This window comes from Dendropsophus ebraccatus, chromosome 2 (assembly GCF_027789765.1).
Source record: "Dendropsophus ebraccatus isolate aDenEbr1 chromosome 2, aDenEbr1.pat, whole genome shotgun sequence".
In the NCBI taxonomy this organism is placed as follows: Eukaryota; Metazoa; Chordata; class Amphibia; order Anura; family Hylidae; genus Dendropsophus; species Dendropsophus ebraccatus.
The window spans coordinates 17,201,367-17,212,909 of record NC_091455.1 but is presented as its reverse complement, the minus strand read 5'-3'; the positions used below and the strand labels follow the sequence as shown (position 1 = coordinate 17,212,909).

At 45.3% G+C, this 11,543-nt stretch overlaps 1 protein-coding gene across 2 annotated transcripts in view; it reads left to right on the top strand.

Annotated features, from left to right (window-relative positions):
• Positions 1-10,827, top strand: part of LOC138782995 (elongation factor 1-alpha) — a 37,507-nt gene extending 26,680 nt beyond the window's left edge. The window contains exons 1-7 of one of the 2 annotated variants that reach the window (XM_069957094.1): positions 3,503-3,524; positions 8,706-8,885; positions 8,992-9,288; positions 9,532-9,682; positions 9,898-10,154; positions 10,230-10,464; positions 10,623-10,827. In XM_069957094.1, the coding sequence (XP_069813195.1) occupies positions 3,513-3,524; positions 8,706-8,885; positions 8,992-9,288; positions 9,532-9,682; positions 9,898-10,154; positions 10,230-10,464; positions 10,623-10,741 (1,251 nt within the window). In that variant the 5' untranslated portion in view covers positions 3,503-3,512 and the 3' untranslated portion in view covers positions 10,742-10,827. Of the gene's footprint in view, positions 1-3,502; positions 3,525-8,705; positions 8,886-8,991; positions 9,289-9,531; positions 9,683-9,897; positions 10,155-10,229; positions 10,465-10,622 lie in introns of those variants that run through there. The other variant, XM_069957093.1, reaches the window with a different exon arrangement.
• The last annotated feature ends 716 nt before the right edge of the window (positions 10,828-11,543 follow it).

The window sequence follows — 11,543 nt, the reverse complement described above, 5'->3', positions numbered from 1 at the left end:
TTGAACACTGCCATAAGGCTGGGTTCACACTATGTTTTTGCAATCCATTTTTGCAAAAAGCGGATTGATAAACGGATGCATTTGTGTGCATCTGTTTTGATCCCTTTTTCCATTGACTTCTATTATTAAAAAAAAAAAAAAAAAACGATCAAAACATCTGGTCTATTTTAATGGACACAAAAACGCAGCTGACCTTATTTTTGTTTAATAAAAAAAAGGATGCGTTTATAATGAAAATCAATGGAAAAACTGATCAAAAATGGATACACACAACTGCAATGATGAAAAAAAAAAAAAACGTAGTGTGAACCCAGCCTAAGGGATAGGAGTCCACAGCCAAATAATAGACAGACGTTAAGTGACACATTGCACAAAATTGTCTACCATATGCCCCATCCATTTATATCGGACAGTTATATGTAGACCCCCCCCAGACCAGACCCTCTAAACAAGGAGGTAGATTATAAACCCTATGGGGGAGATTTATCAAACATGGTGTAAAGTGAAACTGGCCCAGTTGCCCCTAGCAACCAATCAGGTTCCACCTTTCATTCCTCACAGACTCTTTGGAAAATGAAAGGTGGAATCTGATTGGTTGCTAGGGGCAACTGGGCCAGTTTCACTTTACACCATGTTTGATAACTCTCCCCTATAAACACATTCACAAATCAGATTAGACCTCCTCCCCCCAACAAAAATTTATACACACTTATCTCATACACACCCCAGATCAGACCCCCTAAAATACTACATAGCCTGTAACAACCTAAAAATAAAGATGGACCCCACACCAGACCCCCTGAACAAAGAGGCAGACGAAACCCCATAAATCTATCCACAAACCAAATTAGATCCCTAGCAAAAAAAGGGACCCTAGAATAAATCCTTTTAGCTAATGCAGACCCCTAATCTAATACACACCTCAGACCTCCGACAAGAATCCACACCCGAAACCTATACACAGGGTAAACTGGAACCCCTGCACTATAACAGACCCCCATACAAAAATAAATAAATATGAACCCCTGGCCCCTAAACTAATACATGCCCCAGACCAGACCCCCTAAACTAATACATGTCCTAGACCAGACCCCCTAAATTAAAACACCCACAACCTATACACAGTGTAGATTAGACCCCCTAACAGACCCCAATAGTAACCCCTAAATAAATATGAACCCCAGGCCTCCTATATAAATCCAGAGGCAGACTATTTTCCTCAAACAAATTCAACATCAGACCCCCTTAGCGAATACAGACCCCACAAACAAATACAGACCCCCTAAACACATAGACAATTCAGACTAGTCCCTCTTCTCTGTAACAACCTATAAATAAATAAGGATTCCAGACCAGACCCCTAAACATATTCAGAGGCAGGTTACACCCCCTAAACAAAGAGTGTGCTCCAGACCCCCTCAATGAGTACAGACCCCATATACTGCTACAGACCCCCTGAACTAAAACACACCCTAGTCTAAGCCCCTAAAGCTAGTAGAGAGCCAAGAACGGAACCTGTACATAAATATGGACGCCAGACAATCAAAACAAGCACAGACACCCTAATAAAATACTAACCCCAGACCAGACTCCCTAAGCTGATGGAGATATAAGAACAGTGTTACTAACCAAATACTAAACTCCAGTGATCATATATAGAGTACAAACTAGAGACCCTAGACCGGACCCCTTTAAAATATAGACCCCAGACTGGACCGCTTAAAAATACTGATCCCAGACTGAACCCCCTAAAAATACAGACCCAAAACTTGACCCTTAAAAATACAGACCCCACACTGGACCCCCCTAAAAATACAGACCCCAGACTGGATCACCTAATCTTATAAGGACCCAAGATTACCCCCCCCCCCCTAAAATACAGATCCCAGACCAGAGTACCTAAACTAATAGAGATATGAGAACAGTGTTACTGACCAAATACTGAACTCCTAATTATATTTAGACTGCAGACTAGACACTCTAAAAATACAGCCCCTAGACTGGAACGCTTACAAATACAGACCCTAGACTGCATCACCTAATCTTATACAGACCCAAGACTAAACCCCCTAAAAATACAGACCCCTGACTGGACGCCCTTAAAATACAGGCCTGAGACTGAACCCCCTAAAAAAATACAGACCCCAGACTAGACCCCCTAAAAAATCACAGAATGTAGACTGGACCCCCTTACATTCGATAGCTGTCAGCTAAACATTTAGTTGACAGCTATCCGTCTGGATTCCCCTCTGGGGGATGGGGGGATCCACATGAATGCCCATCACAGCCGAGCGTTCATGTGCTATGAATTGAGAGAGGAAAGATACAAAAGGATCGAGCAGTTGATATTCACCATGCCTGATCCTTTCCTCCGTAAGGTCGCTTGTAGGGTGTTAGTGGGAGGACCCCATACTGTTTAGTGTGATTGGCCCCCTACATATACATATCAGTCCAGCCTGTGGCCCTCCAGCTGTTATAAAACTACAATTCCCATTATATGTGGACAACCAAAGCTTTAGCTGTCTGAGCATGTTGGGAATGGTAGTTTTGCAACAACTGGGGAGGGGAGCGTGGGTTGGAGACCCCGGATATACAGCGCTGACAGAAAATTCACGTCCCGTCACGTCTGCCCTGCACATCACGCAATGCTTTTCCCACGCGTTTCTCCCGGCCTTCTATCTGGTCGCAAAACTTGCAATGTGAAGTCCGAGCCAGCAGAGTTCCAGATAAAACGTAGAGTTTATTCTGTTCCTTATAAAAGTTTACAGGCGGCCGTAACCTTTTACGAGGAACTGAATAAATGCAGAATTTTGTCTGTGACTCTGGCAGCTCAGATCTGATCGGCAGCGAGCACATGGCGGTATAAGGAGTTCCCCAGAAAAATAAAAAACCTTGTGTAACTGGGGTCACGCATAGGGTTTTCCAAGGGGGAAAAAAATTGTTGCCTTTTTTAGACATTTTACAGGTCTTTTTCCTCCCGCTGCGAGTATGTAAACGCCAGCCCCCTTATCCCGCGGCGGCCCGGTGTATAAATTACAGTCCACGCTCCGGCCTGCTTCTGTGGCTCCCGGCATCCTGACGTCCTGCTGAGCCAATCAGTGCTCTGTCCTGGTGTACCCACTGATTGGCTGCGTGGGATGTCAGGGAGCCGGGAGCCCCAGAAGCAGGCCGGAGCGTGGACTGTAATTTATACACCGGGCCGCCGCGGGATAAGGGGGGAGGGGCAGTGCTCACATACTCGCAGCGGGATGAAAAGTCCACTGCCAGTATGTAATCCTACTCAGACTGACAGTACGGGAATCGCAGTCTGAAATCCGCTGTGCTTCCGTTCTGTGTGAACGCACCCAAACACACACAAAATTAGCTAAAAAAAATGGCAATGCAAGAACCAGTAGGATGAAGAAGGAGAAGAAGAAGATAGAAAAGAACCTGACTGAAAAAAAGAAATGCCCCCCCCCCCCCCCCTCCACCTTAAAAAAATAAAATAAAAAAAGTTGAACAAAGTTGCAATCATGTCAGCAAAGGTATGGAACATAATCCTAAACCTTTTTTCTCATGTCCCCATTGCAGTATAGCTCCTGCTTATGCTGATATATTAGAGACAACACTGTATATACCGTAATACCAGGATTCCATCCTAATTGCCACTCTTAGAGCAGTCTGCTCCTCCATCAGACGCCAATTATTTTAAAGACTGAAATGAGAATATGCTAATTTATCAGGAATAACGCAGCAGATGTTAGGCTATGTTCACACATAGCGTTTAATTAGAGATATTTTGTCATGAATTGCCCAATCCCGGTAAAATAGCGATAATTAAAGGGGTTATCCAGTACTACAAAAACATGGCCACTTTTTTTCAGAGACAACACAACTCTTGTCTCCAGTTCACGTGCGGTTTGCAATTAAGCTCCATTCACTTCAATGGAATTAAGCAGCAAAACTCCGCCCAAGCTGGAGACAAGAGTGGGGCTGTCTATGGAAGAAAGTGGCCATGTTTTTGTAGCGCTGGATAACCCCTTTAAATGCTATGTGTGAACATATCATAACCATTGAGTCCTGTAAAATGATTGTCTATAAGCAGGGGGGTCAAACTCAGGCCCTCCAGCTGTTGCAAAACTACAATTTTCATCATGCCTGGACAGCCAAAGCTTTAGTATTGGTTGTCCAAGCATGATGGGAATTGTACTTTTGCAACAGCTGGAGGGCCTGAGTTTGACACGTGTGTACTGTAGTATACATTGTGTATCTGCCACTGCCAACCAGGCAAAAGTGTCTAATAGCGCCCCAATTCATTATCTTTCACACCTGGTATTGGCTTCAAAGCTGCAACAAGACCTGTGTGACACCACATATGCCTTAAGAATGGTACTGATACCACGCCACCTAGTATCTGCCCAATGTTAATGATAATCCTTCTATTGGATAAGAAATGTGGTTGAGGATGGAAACCTTAAGGGTACTCCGGGAAGGGGCCTTTTTAAATACATGCCCGGGGATAGGTTGTTTAAAAATAGTCCCGACTGGAGTACCCCTTAAGAGACTCTCGAGGCTTTTTTTTTCCAGCTAACTTTAGGCTGTGGTCACACATTGCGTTTTTCATGTATTTTTGCAGATACTATGCCAAAAAGTTACACAAAAACACATAAAAATAAGTAAAAATTAAGCTACAGAAGGGCATCAATATCTGACCAGTTTGGGTTTGACTCCTTTCACCCTCTACTAATCAGCTGATTAAAGTGGCTGTATGCCATACCTTTACATTTCCTACCAGACACAGCGCCATACACTGAGTAGTGGCTATACCTGGTATTGCACTTGTCCCACTGAAATAAATAAAATGAGCTGCAATACCTGGCACAGCCACTACCTGTTGTATGGTGCTCTCCCTAGTAAGAAGCGAAGAGGCAGCAGTGTGGTAGTGTGTATAATAAAGATATTAAATGAATCATCACTATCCTTTTTTATCCCTAAAGTTGGAATATATGGGCACATAAGGTGTCACACATTTTCCACAGCACAATGTTACATATACCATTGTATTGTAAGGAGACATTCAGTTGTGTTATTGCCGCTATTATGACTGTAAACATTTAATATAGTCAATTTTTGATTTAGATATTAGGGTGTCTTTACACAGATATATTTCTCTGACAGATTTTTGAAGCCAAAGCCAGGAATGGATTTGAAAAAGAGAGATTTATGACCTGTTCTCTGTTTATAGTCTGCTCCTGGCTTTGGCTTCAAAAATCTGTCAGATAAATCTCTGTGTGTAAAGGCACCCGAGGCTGGGTTAATAATGTGGAATTCTTGCGGATTTTCAGGCAGATTCTGTGGCAAAATGCGTGCGGAATTCTGCCTGTAAAGAATGAACAGACTGGATCACCTAATTGTATAAGGACCCAAGACTAGCCCCTCCTAAAAATACAGACCCTGGCCTGATCACCTAATATTATACAGACCCAAGACTAGTCCCCCCTCAAAATGCAGATCCCAGACCAGAGTACCTAAACTAATAGAGATATGAGAACAGTGTTACTGGCCAAATACTGAACTCCTAATCATATTTAGACTGCAGACTAGACACTCTAAAAATACAGACCCTAGACTGGAACGCTTACAAATACAGACCCTAGACTGGACCGCCTACAAATACAGACCCTAGACTGGACCACCTACAAATACAGACCCCAGACTGGAACGCTTACAAATACAGACCCTAGACTGGACCGCCTACAAATACAGACCCTAGACTGGACCACCTACAAATACAGACCCCAGACTGCATCACCTAATCTTATACAGACCCAAGACTAGACCCCCTAAAAATACAGACCCCAGACTGGATCCTCTTAAAATACAGACCCCAGACTGGACCCCCTTAAAATACAGACCCAAGACTAGACCCCCTTAAAATACAGACCACAGACTGGATCCTCTTAAAATACAGACCACAGACTGGATCCTCTTAAAATACAGACCACAGACTGGATCCTCTTAAAATACAGACCCCAGACTGGACCTCCTTAAAATACAGGCCTGAGACTGAACCCCCTAAAAAATACAGATCCCAGACTAGACCCCCTAAAAAAATTACAGAACGTAGACTGGACCCCCTTAAAATACAGACTCCAGACTGTACATATACATTCGATAGCTGTCAGCTAAACATTTAGTTGACAGCTATCCGTCTGGATTCCCCTCTGGGGGATGGGGGGATCCACATGAATGCCCATCACAGCCGAGCGTTCATGTGCTATAAATTGAGAGAGGAAAGGTACAAAAGGATCGAGCAGTTGAAATTCACCATGCCTGATCCTTTTTCTCCCTGTGGGTATGTGCACACTGAGCAATTCTAGCGGAATTCTGCCCGATTTCCGCCATAAAAAGCGGGCGGAATCCGCGTGGAATTCCGCCCGTGTAAATGCAACATTGCTCTTTCCATAGAGAACAATGGGATTTCCGACTGCCCGTGCACACAGAGTAAATTTCCGTCCGGAATTCCGCGCAGAATCCGCATTCCGCCCAAAGAGTGTACATGTCAATTCTTTGGGCGGATTCCGCTAGAGGAATCCTATAGAAGTCAATGGGGTTTGAATTCTGCTGGTAATTCCGCTTGCATTCTGCTTGATTTCCGCGCGGATTCCGCTCAAATTCCGCTCAAATTCCGCCCGAATTCCGCTCAAATTCTGCCAGAGCAGAATAGGCGAGGAATTTCAAGCAGAAGTCTTTCAGCTACAATTCCTCGAGAATTGCTCAGTGTGCAAGGGCCCTAACGCTGCGTTTTTATCGCTGCGTGTTTGGTGCGATTTTTACATGCGAGTTTTGATTTTCACATGATTTTCATGTGAAAATCAAAACTCACATGTAAAAATCGCACCAAACACGCAGAGATAAATACGCAGCGATACGGTACGTGTGAAGCTACCCTTAACCCCTTCAGCTCCCGCCCGACTCCCGCTCTGTATACATTACCTGTCCTCACTGCACAGGGTCCCGGCATACTGCTCTCCCGTCCGGCCAATCAGTGGCTGCGGCAGGGCAACACACTGATTGGCCGGGCGGGAGAGCAGTACGCCGGGACCCTGTGCAGCGAGGACAGGTAATGTAAACAGAGCGGGAGCGGAGCGAGAGCCGGGCGGCAGCTGAAGGGGTTAAGCAGCCGGCAGAATTACATACACGCAGCGGTCGTTCAGACCGCTGCGTGTATGTAGTGAAAGTGATCTGCCAGGACCTAGCCGACTCGCAGAGTTAATAACGCTGCGAGTCGGTACGTGTGAAGCTACCCTTAGGGCAGTTTCACACAGGACAGATGGCAGCGGAAATCTCACTGCGAGTTTTGCAGCGAGATCCGTTACAATCCAAGGTCCTGGCACTTCCCATGGGAATACACACTTGCAGCGGATCTTTCATACCGCGAGTACTTAAATCCGCAACCTTAACCCACACGCTGGCGGCGCATACAACACCTGTCTTCAATCTGGCTTGCTGCACGGGCTCCCAGCTTCTTGCTCAGCAGCCAATCATTGCGTATTTGCGTTGCCTAGCCGGAGCACTGATTGGCTGGGCGGGAGAACAGGAAGCTGGGAGCCCGTGCAGCAAGCCGGATTGATGCGCCGCCAGCGTGTGGGTTAAGCTTGCGGATTTACGTACTCGCAGTCTGAAAGATCCACTGCAAGTATGTATTCACATAAGAACTGCCAGGACCTTGGATCGTAACGGATCTCGCAGCCGGTTTTCCGCTGCAATCTGTCCTGCGTGAAGCTGCCCTTAGCGTACATAAAAACATGGTTTATTTAAAAATGGATACATCAAACGGACAGTAAAAACGCAGTGTGAACCCAGCCTATAGATGCAATGACCTGACACCCCCTCTCCCTCAGCTGCATAGAATAGGTTAATGATAGATCAGGTTGATGATCAGAACTTGGAGCAGGTGGATCCTGGTGGGGGCCAGGAGTCCAGGTGATGGCACTGACTATATAACCCTGACCGCCACAGCTCTCCCCACCACACAAAGATATAGTCAGAGACTTTGTGAGGTTGTGGAGTGAGAGGTGAAAGCATGGCTGACAAGGGGAAAACTCACCTGAATGTGGTCATCATTGGCCATGTGGATTCTGGCAAGTCCACCACCACCGGCCACCTCATCTACAAGTGTGGGGGCTATGACCAGAGGTCTCTGGAGAAACTGGAGGCTGCAGCTGGTCAGGTGAGACAGAAGGGCAGGAATGGGGTCTTTGTGGGATATTGAGCAATGTCTTGTCTTCTATTTGTATTGCACTTGGGCTGATACATGCACAGATGTAGCAGAGCTGGATATGTTTCATGGCCTGTACTTGCACTACAGCATTGGATAGTTGCAGAAAGCCTGTGCAATAGACTGCAGTGTGTGAATGGTGCTGTATACTAATCCTAGCTGTAAGCGTAATTTTATCCATTAGTGCATTCACTTATGGCTATAACCAGGCTACATCAGGAATATGCCTCTTATTGGGGCTGTGTGATATAAACATTCAGAGCTGGCTTCTATCATATGGGATACACATTGTAGAGGCCAACCTTTAGTTTAGCAGGCCTCAATGTTCCCTGGGAAATATGTAAATTAGAAAAATTAGTCTCTTTACTGCCATCTATGGAGGTAGAAAGTCAATGTCTGACCCATAACCAGTCCTTGCACAATGACTTTACACTTCTCTCTGTAGATCGGTAAGAGCTCATTCAAGTTTGCATGGATCTTGGACAAGCTGAAGGCTGAGCGGGAGCGAGGCATCACCATTGATATCTCCCTGTGGAAGTTCCAAACCAACAGGTTTACCATTACAATAATCGATGCCCCGGGTCACAGGGACTTTATCAAGAACATGATCACTGGTACATCCCAGGTAGGTAACCTGGTTTTGAAACTATAGGTTGCCATCTTGTCATTGCCTCCTATATAGACTAGGCCTAACAACTTTATGCATAAATTAATAGTCCCTCTTATTTCAGGCTGACGTGGCTCTTCTAGTGGTCTCAGCAGCAACTGGGGAGTTTGAAGCTGGGGTGTCCAGAAATGGTCAGACCAGGGAACATGCTCTTCTGGCCTACACCATGGGTGTCAAGCAACTCATAGTATGTGTGAACAAGATGGACCTGACTGACCCTCCATACAATCAGAAGAGGTTTGAGGAAGTGGTAAAGAATGTGACTATGTATCTGAAGAAGATTGGCTACAACCCTAATTCCGTCCCATTTGTACCAGTATCGGGATGGACAGGAGAGAATATATCTTCTCCAAGCCAGAAGGTAAGTCTCAGCAAAAGACTGAATCAGAAGAGGCCAATGGCTAAGTATCTGGATGCCAACTACTATAGGACATGAGATCAAGCAGCATAGTGGTCCCTTGGCAACTGCTTGGCCCTGCTTATGAGAACTAGTAATGGTGACTTTTTCCCTTGAAGACTTGACTAAAGCACTTGCAGCCAACTATGGTTCCACCAAAAAGCTCCTGGGTAAGTAAGATCCTAATACTTGTTCTATAATCAACAGATGCCTTGGTTTAAAGGATGGAAAGTGAAACGAAAAGATGGCTTTACTAAAGGACAGAGTCTACTTGAAGTCATGGATAACCTGGTTCCTCCAGTCCGACCAGCCAACAAGCCCTTACGACTACCACTGCAGGATGTATACAAGATAGGTGGTAAGCTAATTGGCCTTTCCCCACCCTACCTCTTCGCGATAGCTTACACCAGGGATAGGGAGCCTTCGGCCCTCGAGTTATTGCAAGACTACAATTCCCAGAGGCTGTCTAGGCATGACGTGGAATTGCAGTCATGTAACAGCTGGGGGGGGCAAAGGGTCCCCACTCCCCATCCCTTGCTTACACAACCCTCATTGCATTCTCTCCAATTTTAGGAATTGGCACTGTGCCAGTGGGCAAGGTTGAGACTGGGATCCTTAAGCCAGGGATGACCATCTCCTTTGCACCGTCAAACTTCACGGCAGAAGTGAAGTCTATAGAGATGCATCACGAGCCTCTCCAGACGGCGTTTCCAGGCTACAATATAGGTTTTAATGTCAAGAACGTAGCCGTGAAGAACCTGAAACGTGGAAATGTTGCTGGAAACTCCAAGAGCGACCCACCAACTGAGGCCACCAGCTTCACTGCACAGGTATGTAATGTCCACCCGCTGACCTTCCAGTGCGGAATAAGTGATCATTGGTAAAGCAATGGGTCTGCTTCCTAGGTCATCATTCTGAACCATCCTGGGTATATCAAGGCTGGCTACTCTCCAGTCATTGACTGCCATACTGCTCACATTACCTGCCAGTTCTCTGAGCTACAGGAGAAGATTGATCGGAGGTCTGGCAAAAAACTGGAGGACTATCCTCATCAGCTGAAGTCTGGAGATGCTGCTATTGTGACCCTCAAGCCCATCAAACCCTTCTGTGTGGAGCGCTTCTTTGACTACCCCCCTCTAGGTAAGTCTATGCTCTTGTTATTGAGGTGAGGCATGGTCATGACTTCATCCAGAACATACAACGTGGTCATTGAGGTCTTATCTGTTGCATGTTCCTTGTTCAAAATGAAGCAAAACTAGGTGTCCACTGGTCTGTAAACGCTGGATTTTTGATTGCAGGACGCTTTGCTGCCCGGGATCTGAAGCAGACGGTCGCGGTGGGCGTGGTTAAGTCGGTGGAAAGGAAAATGAACAGCCTGGCCAGGAAACAAGCCCAGAAGCCCATCCTGGTGAAATGAAGACAATGTCATATTTGGTTTCCTGCCTTATGTATAGTCCTGCAGAGGCCTCTGCCACAACAGTGATGTATAACTGTTGCTTTATGTTAATGTGTTATCCTAATAAATACTAGGAACTCACTATTGTCCTGTATTAGTGACTCGGCAAATGTAAGCACTTGTACGCAGGGTTCCTCAGTGATGGGATGACACTAGTGCGGGCACCCTATGGATGACCTGACCTTCAACCCTGCACAGTCCAGCTGACTTGTCTTTGCACTCTAGTTGGTTCCAGGGTTAGAAAAGACACAGCTGCTTTCTCACAAAAATGGCGCCACTTCTGTCCCGTATGTGGTATTACAACTGATCTGTTCATGTGAATGGAACTGAGCTGCAATACTAGACAAAGGTGGTGCTGTTTCTGGAAGAAAGGAGCATTTTTATCCTACTGGACTTTATGGGGTGTTGGTATTAGAACATTGTAGCTGTTCTAGAAACTGTACCACAAAGGTTTTGGATAACACATTAAAGCCAGTGTTCCATCAGGTACATCAATTAATTTATTAGATCATGGAGTAAGAATTCTCTCAAACTAAGGGTGTTATTCTGATGGGAGTGTCCAGCAGGGGCGCACTATATATATATATATATATATATATATATATATATTAATGTCGGTGAGTACCATTCTATATATAGTGTGCCCCTGCTGGACACTCTATTGAATCAATGGATGTGTATGTAAAAATATGTACACTACATTTTGATATACATTTATTGAATACTTTGGGGAGAAGTGTCCTTGCTCCTCAAAGTATCCCAT